At 34.1% G+C, this 18,703-nt stretch overlaps 1 protein-coding gene across 2 annotated transcripts; it reads left to right on the top strand.

The window, feature by feature from the left end:
• The first annotated feature begins 5,642 nt into the window (after positions 1-5,642).
• Positions 5,643-17,166, top strand: LOC128166401 (disks large-associated protein 5-like). 2 transcript variants are annotated; one of them, XM_052831539.1, is made up of 18 exons: positions 5,643-5,948; positions 6,199-6,377; positions 6,547-6,672; positions 7,009-7,063; positions 7,946-8,213; positions 8,651-8,715; positions 9,326-10,442; positions 10,580-10,650; positions 10,873-11,115; positions 11,806-11,931; positions 12,653-12,813; positions 13,054-13,149; positions 13,363-13,528; positions 13,845-14,157; positions 14,424-14,617; positions 14,930-15,067; positions 16,026-16,126; positions 16,233-17,166. In XM_052831539.1, the coding sequence occupies exons 1-18, from the start codon at positions 5,708-5,710 to the stop codon at positions 16,332-16,334; spliced, it is 3,762 nt and encodes a 1,253-aa protein (XP_052687499.1). In that variant the 5' UTR covers positions 5,643-5,707; the 3' UTR covers positions 16,335-17,166. The 2 variants fall into 2 exon arrangements, with proteins under 2 accessions (XP_052687499.1, XP_052687498.1); XM_052831538.1 differs by having other exon boundaries at positions 9,317-10,442.
• Positions 17,167-18,703: the final 1,537 nt, after the last annotated feature.

Below are 18,703 nucleotides of genomic sequence, written 5' to 3'. Positions count from 1 at the left end.
TGTTTTTGTTGTTTTTGCAATTATAAGCACCCTTATTGCTGTTAGCACTCGTGACAGGTTGTTATTATCGTAGAAGCGCGATCTTTTGCTGCTCAGTGTATCATTTTAAAACATGTAATGCTTCCATTGCCTCTATGTTGAACCATCTATGTGCTTGATAGATCTTTACAATTATGGCACTATAATGTATTATCTTTGATGTCCTCACGGGAAAATTATACCTCAATGATACATTGTTATGTAAAAACCAAGTAAAAGTGGGTTTTTTTTAAATTCTAAAACACACAGAGTTTAATCGCCACCTACTTTCTAACTGATACCCAAAGCTTGACTTTTGTTAGTTTTTAATGGCAGGTGACATCGTGTGATCCTGAACTTAAATTGTTTGGGTCTTCTTAAATTCAGAACCTTAACGATAAAGGGAGCTTAGTAAATCCATGTCTGTGAGGGCGTACATCTATTAAAAATCCAAACTGGAAAGCTCCCCTTGTACTGTAATCCACAGTGGCATCTTATCCCCTCTCTCTCTCTCTCTCTCTCTCTCTCTCTCTCTCTCTATATATATATAATACACAAAGGTATATTTTTTATACATATGTCATTAAAAAGCAGAGCGGATAAGATGCTCCTGATGATCCCTTGCAAAACACTTCACGGCGCCCAAACATATGCGCTAGTTTCAAAACAAGTTTTGATACCAAAATATTCATGAGATACTACTGAACGACTTGCCTATGACTTTCTCTCAAACATCCTCACCAACCTTGGATGATGCATTTATACATCTCTTTATGATGATGATGTCAAGGACGGATAGTAACGGATCCATTCCTATTCCCATTTCGCCTTAATTAACTGTAAAAGTTGGTATTGCCATTTCGCCTTAGTAGCTAGGCTATAAGGTGAATTTAGGCGAGGTGGGAGCTTGTATAAACATATAATTGTGTAAATAATAATTGTTATCTAAATTGTTTGTTCTGAATAAAGTATAAATAAGTTTGTAAAAATGTACTGTAGAAAGCACTGATAAATATGTGAAAAGTTTTATTATTCAAAATACCGGTATTAATCATTCACATGTTTTGCTAAATTTGATCAACAATGGTATAACCATTTTGATATTTTCGTATAAGCAACTATAGGCAATTATAGGATAATTCGATTTTTTCTCGCATCCTTTTCAACATCCTTTTATGTGCGGATATTCACCTCTCTCTATATCCTCATCATTGTTTACTTTGACTTGTACATTACACCATTTCCATTAATATTACTTCATAATCTTCTTAGGAGGGAAGTAAAGAATGAACGAAGAATTGATATAGCTCCAGGATAAGAATGATTCAAACAAATCGACTATGAATTTCGGATAAAAAAAAATTGATGAAGATAAAAGACATACACTACAGTCATCATAAAGATTAAAAGATACTTTTAAAAAAAAAAAGCTTTTTACATTTAAATCGCTGTATTCATGAAGAAAATTCAATTTTACTACAAGTGAGTTCTTTTTTTGGCTTATCATCATTCTAATATTAAATTTTAAAATGAATCTTTTACATGTACTTTCTCTTAATTTTTCTTCGTTATTTATGTTAACATATTAATGTTCACATTACATTATCAAGAAATACACACAGGTATACCTGGTATATAAACCCTTCGATTTCGTTACACACCTTTCGTGGTTTTTGGATTTTATGTATTTAATTCTTATTTTTTATGCATATTCTGTTTGTAAATTATATTTTGACCAGTTTATTTGATGTTAATATACTCCTGGCTTGAAAAAAGTGCGTAAAACTTGATAATTTCATCGCGACCGAGTAACACGGCGAGGCAAGATGTACGTCCACACAGGTGAGACCTCTACTGCAGTACAGTGAAATATTTCAAACTGCTCAGAGGTCTGCAGCTTATATACGGGTTGTAGGGATAACGGTGGTGAAAGAGAAATATGGCGGACAGTGCCTATTTACGAGCGGTGTTCACTGAGCTTTAATAGGAAGGACTCCGTTTAGAGGTCGCTCATCATCGATATTTATAGTATCGGGGTTCGTAAAGGGGTCCAGTGTCATCTATATTTATAGAAATGGGATCCGTACAGAAGTCGCTTATTGTAGGTATTTTCTTACTAAACAAAATAGCGAGCAATCGTAGAAAAAAGCTACTTTATAGAGGTTTCTTATCATCGATATTTTTAGAGATACTTATAGAGGGCGAGATAGACCATTATCTAGAGTTGAACCACGGTAAGAAGGGAAACTTATGGTTTGAACATATTTTATTGTATATAGAATATACAAAGGGTTCGAATACAAGTCCTTGCAACTTACTAGGGAAACTTATGATGCGTTTATCCGTATTCGAACGCACATTGGTCGTTATCTGGTTAAAATAACGAGAAAAATGTTATTAGCTACTCATAATTTTATTGTTCATTAAAAAGGAAGGACAATACACTGTACCATGCTATAACGCATTAATTCCTAAGTGTGTGCACTATAAACGAAAAGCATGTTGTGTTGATTTATTGAAACAAAATTTGGAGGTTTCGCTTTCCTCTACCTTGACCAGGGTCTCTCCGCCGATTGAACTACTGTATTAAAGTGAGTTCGATCGCATTTCGTGATAGAACTCGCTCTAGGCAGTACCTCTGAAAGGATCTCGTTTCTAAAAATATCGATGATGAGCGACCTCAATACGGATCCCATTTCTATAAATATAGATGACAATGGACCTTAATGTGAACCCCGATACTATGAATATCGATGTTAAGCCCCTTTCTATAAATAGAAATGATTATTAACAATTATAGGTATTCAAATAATTTTTGGTACATTAAAACATTCCCAATACAATGTACATGTATTTGGAAATTGAGTACATCAGTGTAAAACTACGACCAGCATATATTTGTGTGAAGTAAACCGGTGAGGATCTGGGGGTTTTTTTTTTCGTTTTTTGTTTGTTTTTAGAGGGAGTTGTGGTTCGAACAAGGAACTCTAGCTTTACAGCCTGCCGTCCAAAATTTTCCGTAGAACTACAAACTACAATTCTGCAGTTTATACAGTAAAAAATTCCTGATCATCACTAGGTTTTGAGAGCAAGTGACACACACCGTTAGAAATAACTCTGCCTCCTACCACACTTTTTAAAGTCTTCAATGCAAATCACAATCTTTGAAAATATGCAACCCCCCCGTACCCCCCTTTTTTTGTTTATAAAAATCACTGAAATGCATGAGTTTAGTGAAATAATGACTTGTAGTTGTTTTCTTCATCGCCATGCGTCGACTGTCGTCCGTTAATCAACTTCCTTTTAAAAACTCTGTACATTTTTTATGAAAATGAAATAAAAGATAACTTCACTCCCCAGGGATAAGAAAAGTTGATTAAAAGGTGTAAAATTGATGCGATCTTAAAGAAAATTAATTTTTTTTATTTGCATTTTTAGGATGAGGAAAACAATTTTAAAATTGGAATTTTTTCACTCCAGTGCCAGAGATGTACAATAAAATCTACATATGAAAACTGTTGTCATGTTGTAAATTTTGTATTCACACTCATCAAGTAAATTCAAAATGTACAACGTGACAATATAGTGAACAAATAGAAATTCTTAAAGACTACTTTCACATATAATCGTTTCATTACCAATTCAAAGGTGACAAAATTCATCTATTCCATGCAGTGATTGGATGGAATAAAAAAAATAAATGTAGTTTGAAGAAGTCAGTATACCACACTCATTTATTTATTTTCATCCTTTATAACCCCACGAGTTTTGTCGAGGAGCACCAACCATTCCTCTACCCGTTTTAATTTTCTTAATTCCTATGCATCCTTTATTTTACATTGTTGTATTAAAGTCAGGTGATCTCTGGGGTCGAGATCGGGTCTCTTATTTATATGTTTAATATGTACAATGTACACATATTTTTCATTTAAAGGCCCGTTTCATGCGTTTCAAATCAAAGCCGTGGTATAATATTTCAATGCACCACAAAACACTCAGAATTGCGTGATATATCTATATTACCGAAATAAAAAATATCAACTTTAAATACCAGTGAACACGAAAGGTCTGTAGAATCTCCGAGATTTGATAAATATACGCATGTATGCAATCCATCGGTCAAGTGCTTTTAGATAAGATAAGACACAACTTTGTCAAATACCAAGTTACCAAATTTTCTTGAGACAGTACGGAGACAGTGGGGGGGGGGGGGGGGTGGATTGATGGTGTACATGCACCGAAGTGTATATTAATTTTGAACTAGATATTATCTTCAGAATAAGATATACTGTATAGAGGAAATGATTTTAAAATCTTTTTCAAGAATAAAATTGCAAGCATCCTAATAACATTTCCTTCAATTTCATTTAGCTGTGAATTACCGCCCAATAATTGGTCATGTGAACGAAATGCAAATCAATAATGATAATAATAATAATTTTTTATTCATTTGCCTTAAAACTCATAAATAAATACACATAGGAATGCCTACTTATATGATACTTATCATTTTTTTTAAGAAAAAAGAATTAAAAACTGTTACTTATAAGTGAAGCTAACGGGCCTTTTAGTTGTAATTTATTGATCACTTTCGTATAATATTACATGTACACGAAAATTTAATATTGCTCAAGCTTATGCTCAACCATAGGATATTAGTAAAGTTCTGCGGTATGTACGCATTTGGTTTATACACAAGGGTCAATATTTATATAAATAAAAATACTAAGCTGATCTTATTTTTAAAGTCAAAATGTTATTGATTATAGGACCTTATTCATTAAACTAATATATAACAACCCTCGCCAAATTGCGATCGAGATTTTATCTATGAATCAAAACACTTGACGAAACTATCTTACTTCTAAAACATGCAATTTTTTTTATTAAATTATATAAAGTGACATAATGATAGGTCCATTGGGTCTGTTGTATGATATTATATACGTTTTTTGTTAAAGGAGTTTTGTAATCATTAATCTGTAAACATATATAGAATATTTACTTACTAACGTATATCAAAGTAGTCAATGTTAAATTACGTATACATTTGACGTTTATAAACCTAGATTTTGCTTTCTTTAGTGGTTCATAATGTTATAAGGGAATTTTAGGGACAAAAAATTAAATCTCTCGTCTCATTTTTATAAGTATAATTGAAGAATAGCTCTATGCACATTCTGGTATTTGGTGTTTTTGATTTTTTTTCCCCATCATATTTCAATGTTTCTTTTACTTACTATATATACTTATTAAAATTTTATTTCGAATTCTTTCGGTAGAAAAAAATCATACATTTTTTAAATTAGACTTTAAAAAAACCCCACCCTTTTATGATATGCATACATAGCATATCGTAAATGAACGTTTTAACTTGGTCTGTTTCAATTAAATTGAATTTCGAAGTCCTGAGTGAGATCTTCTTATACGTGAATTTTCATATTCGAATCACAACAGATGATGGCAGTCGTTAAAATATTTATTAATCGAACAAACTTCATGTGCAAAATCCACATAACACCCATAGAATAATTTCGACCAGTTGTCACAAAATATAAACGTGTCTTCAGTAATAACTTTTTAACATCGGGCACGTAGTCAGCAAAATCTAAAGTCAATATAGGTGGCGCTGTAAATTTGGGCCAATAGGCGTTTAAAATTTACTGGTCGTGCGCCAAATTCAAAGTTTATGATGGAGAAGACGGGCAAGTCGTCGGAATTTTCAGCAGCATACAAATTAAAATCTGGATCATCTCTTAAGAAAAAAGATGCCCGTCTTCATAGGCGTTCCATCGAGTGGAAGAGTCTCAGGGGAGAAGAAGTTGATAAGAGAAGAAACCTAAAGAATTTGTCCCCACTGCAGGAGATCAAAGAAAACCAGCACCTATGTTCTATGTACAAAGACAAGACACCAACAAAACCAAACAAAGGTGAGACCGATTCTTCAACGTCATCAACAACGAGAATTATCTTTTTCCATTTCTCCAATGCGAAAAGAATTGTCATGAAATTTACATACCGTGTTTTATGACACCATATTTATGTGGACACGACGTGTTATAAATGTTCAGTTTATGATGAATGGATAGTCAGTTAATCTTAACATAATTAACTGTTTTGTACACTAAGATCTCCTATTTTTTTCATTTTCTTTTACTAATTAAAAAAATAACAATATAGGTGGCAAACCAAATGATATGAGAGAGAAATTAAAGAGATGGAGGGAAGAAAAGGCATTGAAAAAGAAAATGGATGCACAAGAAAAAGCAAAGAAAAAACCTTTTATTATAAAACATGCAGTACCCACAGAAAATATCAATCCATCAGCAGTTAAAAGAGAAGTTGCAGATCCCAGCAAGGTGAGATGATTTTTAAGGTTACCTTTAATCAGATGAAATATCTATGTTGATAAAATATTTATTGACCAGTACTTTGATGACTTTTTAATGATAATTTCAAGTTATTTTATGCTAAATCACTTATCATTTCATTATGATTTAACAATTTTGCTTTGGATTTTAAATTTAGTCAAAATCAAACACTATGCCACTCCAACCAAAACCTCAAAATAAGGAAACAAGAGCAAACAAATCTGCAACTGTCTCCAAAAAACAAAGCAGCTCTATTATGCAGAAAGAATCAAGTGCAAAGAAGGTATGTATATAGCACATTGAAATATAATTGTATGTTGTATTCAATTAAATACTTTGTATCGAAAATCTATGTGAACAAATGGGAACTATAGGTTGATATATGAGCAAATTGGGGGTTAACATATTACCAAAAAAAAACAACAACTTGGAATATATTGGTGTTTAGTTAATTTGAAACTGGGGAGAAAGTGGCAATTTCTGATGCAAAATTTCTTTGATGATAGAAAACCTCTATTTTTTGAAGGGGGAAATGATTAATTTATAAATGATGTTAATAATTTTGTACATGTTGTATATATATACCTGTCAACTTATTATTTTTTCTTATCTTTTCTAGTCAATTGGTAAACCAGTAACAGAAAGAGTAACTCGGTCCACAAATTCTAGATCAGGTAATTCACTGTAATTTCTATGTCATGGGTTTTCTTTACTTGGTTCATAGTCTAAATGACAGGACCAATTGCTAATTTAAGAAATCAGTTGTATTTCCTGAATTTTTGCTCTCCTTTTCCCAGTCATGTTTTCATTTAGAAATTCCAGTCTGAAAATTTGATGCATTATGATACCCCATATTAAAGTTACCTTGTACCTCTTGAAAGGGGGAGGAAAATCCAAAATGAAAGTAGCTGTTGCAATATTGTATTTCTAAATTTCCATATTAAAATGACGAAAAAAAGTACTAATCATGTTATTGACCTGGAATGATTGTTTACAACAGAGGTATGTTCAGCAGAGCAAGCGCTTGGCAAAATTTGCATTGTAGGTATAGGGAATTTGGGTGAGCACTCCCCTGTCACTCTGTTGAATGTGCCTCTGATCTTTTAGTGTACTGGATACTAACAGATATAAACTGGAAAAATTAGTCTGTGCACATGAATTCATACTTATTAATCACCTCAGGTTTTAAGTCCCATTAAACTTTGTCAAAGAGAGTTACCTGCAATGACTTTCTTATCTCTTATGTTATCACTATCTTGAATTTCTTTCATCTATTGTCTAAACTACAGAAACAGACATTGATTTCTTAACATGCCCAATGTCACCACTAAAAATTCATTTAGATACATAAATTAATGATTGTCATATTTTAACTGAAGTTAAGAAAGGACAGTTCCTGATTGTTGTTTTTTTTTTCTTATTTGCCACTTCTTACACATTTTAATTTTTTCTCAAAAAGAAAAAAGAGCCCTATGCATTTTCAGAAGAATAAAAAATTTTTTTTATAGCAATCATTATGATACAATTTTATATTTTATCTTTAAAAATAAATCTAGCTGTACAGAATGGCGGAAAACAGCTGAAAGACAAGGCAGGCTCATGCAAGAAGAGTGCATCCAAAAAAGGGAAAGCCTCAACGGTGGACTTGAGGAAAGTGTCTACCGCCAGAGGAATGTCGTTTGCTCCTGACGAGTTTGCCTTTACTGCTCCAAACAACCTGGCTTCCTTTGTGTTTAAGCCACTGAGTCCGGCCAGCTGTGAAAACTTTCTCTTCTCCAACAACCCGGATGAAACTGCTGCATTTGTTGCTACTGATGCCGGAAGGTACATGTATATAACAGTTGATTTCCTTATTTTTGCTGCAAGTTTTTTATTCGCATTTTGATATTTTCTTCATCTGGATTTTCATTTTGCATAAATCAAAAAATATCGTTAAGTTTCCTTTACTCAGCATACCATTGTAATAATTTATTGATTTCAATTTAGCAGCAACCTGTACATACCAGTATTTAAAAGAGGTTATTTAGAGTAAAATGTAAATAATTATTTTTTTTTTTAATCATTAAGATGATATTTATTTGTATGAAAAGCAATAAATAATATATCCAATTTAGGAATAAATGTTACACAATTAATGAATAAATGTTTGTATTTCATAGAAATTGGAGCAGTAGGCTGTTTTCCTTTAACATTTTATATCTGTAACTTAATGGAGAATTTAGGTGAAACAAATAATTCATGGTAGGTTTCTATATTTTTAGATGTTCAACTCCAAAGAAAGAAAGAGCAGGTAGCAAGATGACTTCATCAGATGAAGAGAAGACAGGTATGTGTACTGTAGAACATGTACTGGTACTGTAGATACGTATCATGATGTGATACATTCTGTTACAAAATTACAGCGGAATCATTGAATTTCATTGGGATCCATTTTTGCGGATTGTCAATTTTTAAAAAGTTTATTGAGAATTTTATTCTTTAAATTTACCTGTACATACATGGCATTACATTACAAGGTCTGTGGTTCTTAATTGTTCTGTTTGTCTAGTCATGGATAAGGGGTACCTATGAAATCCAAGAAAATTGAATCGCCTCACATTTTATAATAAGCCCAAAGTATTTATTCTATGAAAAAGCGTGAAAATGGTATGGTGTTTCATCTACACATCTGAAGGTCTTTGATGGGTATTATTGGTGCTTTCATTCTGTAAATATCACAGTTGTTTTGTAATATATCTTTGTTAAACTTTTGATATTAACTACTCCCACAGATTACTATGTGTATGTACTGGTAAATAATGGAATGGTATATGCTGTTTTGCATACTAGTTTTCCACACTGTTCAATGTACTGTTTGATTTTTTTTATCTAAATTCTGAGCATCCAAATCTATATATCGTTAATTAATCTAATAATAAAAAATTTTGAAATCAAAGGTAAAAAATCACAGGACAAGAAAAATGATGAAAGTAGAGCAGAAACATCAATTGAGATGACCAAAACCAGGAGACAAACACGCTCTCAAACCAAATCTATCTCATCAAGAAATGACTCTTTGTCTATCATGGATATTTCTAAAAATGAATCGAGATCTGGAGCAAGAAAATCTAGCAACCAAAGAATGAGCTCCTCATCTCCAAGCAAACAGACTTCAAGCAAAACTCCCTCACGCTCCAGAAAATCCTTGAGGAGTGGATCAACTGCCAGTGTCGAGGAGGGAGCTAGGAAACGGTCCTCTAGCAGAGAACTACCGTCTCGCTCTAGGTCACGCAAAAGATCCCGCAGTCAGGAAGACAGGGGTACAGAGAAACGAAGAAAATCACGGAGGTCAGTTAGCATAAATACGAGAGGTAATGTCCAGGTAGATCTGATAACTTCACCCGAGCAGCAGCCAAAATCTCCTGAAAATACAGAAAATATTATGGAAACAGATAACAAAGAGAATACAGTTGAAGAAGAAGAAAAATCTGTTGGTCCCAATGAACCACATGATCCAGCAGATGATGAGATGGATTCCAACAGGAGTGTGAAGCTTAGTAACCACAGCCTGACAGTTGAAGTGACTGAGAAACATTCCCCAGGTTCAACTCTAAAAGCCAGGACCTCCATAGGCACAAAAGATGGACTTGAAAACATCAAGAAGGTTCCAAGCCCTAGTGTTGAAAATACAGAAGCATTGAACAATCGTCCTGCTAAGAACAGAAAAACGACCAGGAGGTCATTAAACCCTGTACCTAAGATGTCTGATGATACTAAGGAACTGGCAGCTGAAGTGGAGGAAATGGAGGAAAACCTGGAAGTATTTGAAGAGGAACCCTCCAGCACGCCAAAGAGAAAGTCCCGAAGATCCATCAGGCTTCGACCAGATTTTGCCGAAATTCCAGAGAGCTTCGCTTCTGGTGATAAAGAGAATGCGAAGCCATCCCGGCCAACTCGTAGGTCAGTGGCAGTGGTTGATGGATTCAAGTTGCCATCAGAAAGCTTGTCTGCAAAGCGTTCAAAGCCAAAGCAGAGGAGGCACACTCTGCACATAGCCAAGAGTCCGGAAGAATGGTAAAAATTACTGTTTTTTAGTACAGCAGAGTTTAACAATTACCGGTAATGGGCATAGTGACATCAGTCTTTTGTTTCATGTTATTACAGTTGAGCAGTACAAGCAAAAAAAGATAAAGTTCATTGTACTCTTTCAGGGTAGAAATTCTTAAGAGCAGTCCTATGGTGGAAATGTCTCGGCGAACTCCGAAACAAAAATCTCCTGTGTGTAAGTACACTCTATTGCTGACTTGATAACAGTGCATGTTTATTACATGTACTAATGTGAAGGCTTGAAGCCTGATCTCTTGATACCTTTACATAAGAATAACATTGCTTATATTTTAAAAATAAGATATTTTTGTGATATTTATTAACAGCAAGGCTTATAAATGATTGTTTAAAAAAATGATTGCTATTCTTATGAGCATTGTAATATGATATTCAACAGCAAGACTTCCAGCGCTGGATTTGGAATTGGACCTAGATGACCTCAATCTACCCCCTAAGGAGGATATCCAGAGCGACCTTGACATCTCCAAGGTGATAATGGCCAATCTGTCAGCAGAGGAAGCTGATTTATGTCCTGATAAAGCAGCAGTTGAACCAATGGAAGTCAATTCATCAGACCAGGCTGTTGAACAAGTAGACACAGCACAAACACAAGACCAGTGCCCTGCCAGTACTAGTTCTGGTAAGGCCTATAAAAAAAAATTGTGTGTTTAGGGCACTGATGAAAAAATTAGGTTAGGTAGGTAGGGATTTTTTTTTATTTTATCATATTTTTTTATGCATGAATCCTAAGGGTGTTTGTTTGTGTTATATTTAAAAATGGGTTTTTAATAGAAATAATGTAAAGATCACAATCTGATAAAAACAGACGTCTAAAAATGGTAGGATCGGGGCATTTTTGTAGGTTAGGTAGGGTTACCCTAAACACACAACTTTTTTTTTTAGGCCTAATACACATATATACATATTGCATGTTTTAATGGTCCATACTGTAAATGCCTTATTTTGTGCAAGTACTGAATTCTGCCAATTTGAAACAAATTACGATAGTATAAAATCTATTATTTTATCTTGTTTTAAACTGTCAGAAAATTACAAGTGTAGCAAGATTTTAAAATTAATGAGGGGGTTTTCATCCAGATTGAAATAGAATTCTAAAGAATTTCAAAAAAAATCTTCAGCATATGCCTTGTACATTGAAAAGCAGTATAAGGTTACAGTACTAAAACTTATTCAACTGGTCATGTATATTGTTGTAGAATTGGAACAACACTTCTAATTCGTGCCCCTTACTTTTTCTTATCTCTCATTTTCTGTGTGTACCGGTAATTTTGGGTGACTGTTAAATGTAGGGGTACTTATTTTTTTGAAGGAGAACAACTTGATGAAGAGCATGATGTGAAATACTTTAGAAACCTAGTGATATCAGAGACAGACAAATTCAATGTCATGTGTGAGAAATGGGAGACTATCAACACACGAGAACTCACAGAGGAGGGTAAGTACTTTACCTGTAGACAGAAATTGGTGAAATTGACCAGGTACTGTGGTTCAATATTCCTTGAGTACCAGTTTTCGTGGATTTCGTTGTTAAGTTTATCCATGAAATTAAATAAGGAATCATTCTTTGAATATTATGAGGTGATAATTTTGGTCGGGGCGTCAAATCAAATAAAGCCCAAAGGGCTTTATGATAGATATAATCACGCCCCGACCGAAATTATCACCTCATAATATTCAAAGAATGATTCCTAATTACTTATATTTATATTATTTTAAACCATCTTACGATTAGATATTTAAATATAAATAAGCAAACCCCGCTGGCGCCTCAATTTGGCTTTATGAATTATATAGTACAAAATCAATATGTAATGTTATCACAGGCAAAGACACAGGAAAATGTAAATATTATGATTTAAAGTTCAAAATGAATAACAGTTCTTTAACACAACTACAAAAAAAACGAAACAAAACAAACAGAAAGACAACAATATTTTAGTCTTATGTACTTGTTTAAACCTAAAATATAAAGCAATACAAAAATATATGTTCATTAAAGTGCAATTTCTTCTAATTTCTCTTGATAGAGTCATTAACCACAAATTTACCTATCCTTGAAACTGTGGTTTTCATTTTATCCACGAAAATTGATACCCATGAATATTAATAAAACCACAGAACATCATTTATATTTACCCTCTTGATTTACTTTCTAGTGCAAGGTCAGATCAGAACTGTGATAGGCCAGGCACAGTTGATAATATCGCAGAGATTTAAGCAGTTCAGTGGGCTTGTGGACGACTGCGAATTTAAGCTGGGTGAAAAGGAGACGACCTGCACCGACCTCCAGGGATTCTGGGATATGATTTACTTCCAGGTACAATAGATGTTTGGGAATTAAATTTGTACACCCCTTTCATTATTGTAAACCAACTTATATTTGCATGCAAGAGTATTTCGTGAGGTTCTTTCACAAATATTATGAGGTTTTCACTGGTACACGTAGATTACAAAATGTAGTTGATATTAAAGAATAAGAATTAGGTTTATGATTAAAAGTTTACATTGTTCTTTTTTTAATCTGCATGAATCAGCATGATGCTTTGTTTTGTGAAAGGTGGAGGATGTAGACAAGAAGTTTGAAGACCTTCAGAAACAGCGTGAGGCAGGGTGGGTGAAGAAATCCCCTGAACCAGTCAAGAAAGTGGTCAAGGTGAGCCTGTCGGGGAAAATTGGGATTTGACTTGAATGAAATAGTTTTATTTTTAGTTTTCCTGAACCTGTTCTGCACATTTCACATCCCCACTGATGTGACTTTTGCAGTGTTCTGTCCCTAGTCCCTTTGTACTCAGATTTGAATGAAATGTTTTATTAACCCCCCACCCTCCAAATGCAAAGTAATCCCTGCAATTGTTTATATCAACAGAAGAAAAATGTTAACAAACCAGTTTTAAAGAAGCCAGTGAAGTCCAAGTTTGCTGCCTTTAAAGCCAGCTTGAAATCATCTGCTGCTCCTGCTCAAACCATTGAACATGACTGGGGTCTCTTTAAAGTTACCAGTCCCCTCAGGAAGCCTTCCTACCACTGCGAAGGTAAAAGGGATCAAAGACAAGTCTGTTTGGATGTAATGCTTAGAACAAAAAAAAAATGATGTACAAGTAATATTGGTTAATTGCTGCAATGTTGATTAATTTTACTACCATATTAAAAGGGGAATTACCGTAAACAATATTCAATTTGAAAATTTAGTAATTTCCTCTTTGCATATCTTGCAATAAAATTAATTACCTGGTATTTGCCCGCTTCAATTTGTTTTGAAAGTTTTCGACTTAGAATCCAATATTTTTTTTATTTTTTTTTGCCTTATCAATTCATATGTGTGTATAAAGTTGGGTTTTTTTAATAAAGCTGGGTCTCCCAAGCCAAAACCAGCTGAATCACCAATGCCACTACAACCTAGACCAGATCTATCCCAGCCAGAGGAGGAAAACCAGTCACAGCCAGTATCAGGGGTTCAGCAAAACCCTCCAACAATCGCAGTGGAAGATGTTTCTGTTGTAAGGACCCCCAAAAGACAGAGTTATCTACCCATAATTCCCAGTCCCCTCCTGCAGGACTGCACCCCCCAGCCACGCTTCACACGCAGTCTGTTGAAACACACTCCCCTCAATGCAACAGAGGACAAAATAGAGACGCCAAGGCCTAGACGACAATCACTGAGGTTAATTTAGAGACTTAAAACCATTTAGTTATGTTTTTACCTAAATTGAAAAATAATTTTCTAGTAGAAACTACTGGCAATTTTGTCTCGCTCATTTGAAAAACAAACTCTTCACACTATTACTAGATATATGAAATATTGTAGATAAAAATACAGATCAACTGATTCTTTTTACATCAGGCTGTTAGCTTACCAGGGTTTATGATGCAATAACCTTTATTTTTATGGCACATAACAGGAGAAAAATATTTAACAAAACATTTCAGGAGATCCATTAACCTGAAGAGGAAGTCTGTGTCATTTATGGAGGAGCCAGAGAAGCCAGAGTCTCCCGCCAATGAGAGCTTCTCCAAATATCTCCAGCCCTCCCAGTGTATCCCAGAGGAGTCTAACAGTCCTGTCAGCATCATGGACAGTTACTTCAGCGAGGCTGCATCTAAATCACCAGTTCTCAGCTCTGGTATGTATAGATCTAGTTCACCAGTCCCAAGCTCCGAAATCTAGTTCACTAGTCCTTAGCTCTGATATCTAGTTCACTAGTCATTAGCTCTGATATCTAGTTCATTTTTGAACAATGGGAGTACACAATATCTAAAATGTGGTCCAGATTTTGTTTAAGGGGGGGGGGGGGTGCTAAAAAGTGTTTGAACACAGGAGAAGTTTTATATTAAAGAATTAAGATTGTTGATATGCATTGTTATATGCAGAAGGGGCTGAGAACCCAGGAATTGCCTTTTTTAAGTCCTTTAATATGCTACATTGACATTTGTAGGTGGAAAATCTGCCAAATCTACACTGAAATCAGACAGAAGGCGGTCAGCACGCAGGAGTGTGTCATTTTGTAGTCCACTGCCAGAGAAAGACAAATCTTCCTCCCTCAGACAACCTCCTACCCCTCACCGCTCCCTAGGTAAACAAACTCAGATCTCATTGGTCTCTGAGCTAACAGGCTCAGTATTCTTTCTACAAACAAAATGAGAGGCAGCCCCATGATGCTAAGAGTGAGGGATGATGATTTTCATCATTTTGATAGAAGTTTATATATTTAACATTACAAAGTACTGTGGAGCTTCAGTAGTCATTTAAGTATTGAATCTTTATTTTTTGAAAGATATAGTCTCATAACTGCAACGGTGTGTGCATACAAATTGAATAACGCGCGTTAGCGCGTTATGAAAATTTGTTTGCACACACCGTTGCAGTTATGAGACTATATCTTTCAAAAAATAAGGATTTAATACTTATATTTACATTTTTTTACCTTCTTGCCTTGGACGCAAATGCGAATTATACCTCAAATTACTGTATTATCCTATGGGTAAGTTCAAATTAATGGAAGAGCCACAGTAACAGCCACAAGCGTGATATTTGATTTTCGCTTGTGACGTATTTATCAGCGTTCAACATTTGTGACGTCACAATTAAAACTCGTGATTTAACCTTTTAGTACCCTATCTGTGTTACAGTGCTACATCTGCAGTAGCTTTAAATGCAAAATATATGTGAAATGTAAATATTATTCTTTTTGGACAGGTTTAAATGTGAGTCAATTTTTGTAACATTGAAAAGTTCAAACCCCAATTTTATATATGGTTAGTATTTCATTATTTCATTGGTTGGAAACAAAAGTGGCAAGATCAAATATGGAGGGTTTTCCCTTCCTCCACCTCCTCACCCATCTCCAACTCTACCAAAGACTTATTATTTTGCATGTTGTAGGTAAACAGATCAAGAGAACATTCTTTCCTAATTGATGATGAAACCAATAGATAAATTTGATGCTTGTAATCTGTAGGGTCAGCAGTGGAGGACACTGGAGAAATCGATTTCAGTTTGTCAAGCTTAAAACGTTTTTTCTTCTTTTGCAGTTGAAGAACCAGACTCTGATTCTGACAATCAAAGTGATAATGAGACCAAGTTTGCCACGCTGAATGTGGCCTTTACGCCTATCACACGATCAACTCGATCAGTGAGTGCGACAAATTTACAAATGAACAGTCAATTCCATAACTGGTGATCAAATGTAATTTGTTTGTCTGCAATATTTAAACATCATGTCCACACTTTCATTTCAGAGACCGAGTTTATTGTACACTCCCCCTGATCTTGGATCTCCCTCACAGAAGAGTTCTGCTGCTGATGTAGCTATAGGTACCCTCATTTCATTCTCTCCCTGAGATAAAGAGGGAAAGGAGGGGGGGGGGGGGGTCTGCACCCTCCCCACCCACCCCAGTGTCTAACAGTCATCAGTCACAGCTGTTTGGTATTGGACTACTGTGGACAGTGTTAATGGAGATGGACAGTAGTGCTCATGGACATCATCTCTGACTGTGTCTTTTTTTATCTCCTTTTTTCCATTGCTTTCCTTTTATACATGTTACGTAAGGGTGTTCAAGTTTACATGTTTTAACAAGATGTACTGAATGTCAGTGAATGACAGTATTAAGATATTTTTTTTTCTGTATTGAAAGATTGAGCGTTTGCATGTGTGTATTTTTTTTTAAGAAAAAGCTTTCTTTTATATGACAAATGTGTACAATCTGGTACTTTTATTCAGTGACATGTATCCCTCTCTGCCTCCTTTCTGATGCCTGTTTTGAGGATGAATGAACGATATTTAAAACTTAGGCTATTTCTCATTAGACCAGCAAGTCTTGTTTTTATACACATAAAAAATGATATGACACACTTTATTTGTATTTCGGAAATTTTTTCCCCTGTGCTTTAACAATTATCCAATATCCTTGTGTTACTTAAATTGATTGTGGAACACGTTAAATATAAATGTGTACTTTTGCTATTATTTGATCCTGGCATTTTGTAAGAGATTATGCAACTATCACTGATAGTTTTGTAGGAAGCAAATTAAGTAAAACCAATTTACCTACATCATTGTCGGTGGGGTCTTTTTTGGTATGATGCTGATATGTTATTCTTGATGATGTTTTCAATAAGATTTCCTGTTATTTGTAAGATCAGCTTGTAACAGACAATAAAAAGATGAACTAATTTTTTTTTTAATACTTGACATACATTTCTATAAAGTATTCATCTGTATACATTTGTATTGGTGCAATAGGTACGGAAAATGTGTTAAAGTGAATTCAACACCCTACTACGGATTATTCAACCGAAAGGTTTTTTTTTTACTTGACAAGTCTAATAATGAGCTTTTTTTTAGCAATTATTAATTTCACATTGTAATATGAAATAATATCAACCTTGTACCTCTCCAAAGGGAGGTAACTCTTGCTATACATTGTACGATAGGGCAACACTTTGATATAATTACAAACTTTGAATTTTTTTCAAAAGGCGTTAAATTTGGGATAAACTCAAACCACTCTGAAGTTTTTTCCAAATATATTAAATTTGGAACAAAGTAACACATTGAAAAAAAATTTCAATGTGTCTCTATATGAAGGTATATAAAACCTTATTATGGAGACCCTTTGAAGAAAAATATGTTTAGTTTAATACAAACTGTGGGCTTCGATTTTAAATTATATGATAGTATGGTAATTTGTAAATACTAATGAATATGATTGGCTGTCTTTGAGAACAACCAAAGAAACAGTTCAATTACCAATACATTTTTCAGATTGATGACAGGGAGAACGATATTCACAACTCGTCTCCTTCCCAAACATGATATTCTGCAAAATAGTGTAAACGTAACAGAACTGAAAAAAGGATAAGCATTACTGTAAATAAAGAAGCGATATTGAAAAACAAGCTACAGTTCTAGTTTGTTAAAAAAATATAAAACTCGGTGTTTAATAAATCCTCTTCTCAAATTCGAACCAACTTAATCGATAGATATAAGAGAGTTACGTTGTGTAACCGTTAAAACAAGTTCTACTATAAGATAAGCATTAGGGTATGTACTTACTGGCACTGGTACTCTAAAAGATCGTATTGCGTTTGGCGTGCATGGTAAATACCGGTATTAGTCAAAGGGTAGCGACTTTACAAGTCCCTCCCCTTTAAAGGGACTTGGACACGATTTGAGATCAAAAATTTTATTTTTATTTTTTACGTATAAAATGGTTAACTGGTGCATTTTAAATGATTGACCAAAATATTGAATGTTAAAGTCAAGTTACAAGCGAGATACAGAGGTAAGAATTGGTGGTTATGTAAACAAAGCTCGAGTCTTATGGTTGTTTACAAAAATGAAATGTAGAGAATTACCATTTCCTAAACATAATGACATGCAAAAAACAATTTAAACTAATTCAATATCTTCATAAATACTATTTTCAACAAAAGAAAGATACATTTGATTGAAACTTACACCAATACAACACATTTGTAAAAAATGACATTTTCGAGCTTTGTTTACAAAACAAAGAATTATAATCTCTGTATCTTGCTTATAACTTGATATTTGACTTTCAAATTTTGACATAGCATTGTAAACTTCTATATTTATCAGTATAAACATTGAAAATGGGAAAATAAAATTTGAAAATTTTAAGTCAAATTGTGTCCAAGTCCCTTTAAAAACTGATGCTATGTGCCCTAATGGTGAACCTTTTGTAAG

Source organism: Crassostrea angulata, chromosome 10, assembly GCF_025612915.1.
Source record: "Crassostrea angulata isolate pt1a10 chromosome 10, ASM2561291v2, whole genome shotgun sequence".
NCBI lineage: Eukaryota > Metazoa > Mollusca > Bivalvia > Ostreida > Ostreidae > Magallana > Magallana angulata.
Note: the sequence above shows the minus strand (reverse complement) of the source record. Positions and strands in the feature narration are given on the sequence as shown.

Excerpts from the sequence above, each read along its gene's own strand:
- LOC128166401 (XM_052831538.1), top strand. The coding sequence starts at position 5,708 with ATGATGGAGAAGACGGGCAAGTCGTCGGAATTTTCAGCAGCATACAAA. Across the intron at positions 6,378-6,546 it reads AAGTTGCAGATCCCAGCAAG|TCAAAATCAAACACTATGCC; the intron begins GTGAGATGATTT and ends TTTTAAATTTAG. Across the intron at positions 16,127-16,232 it reads TCACACGATCAACTCGATCA|AGACCGAGTTTATTGTACAC; the intron begins GTGAGTGCGACA and ends CTTTCATTTCAG.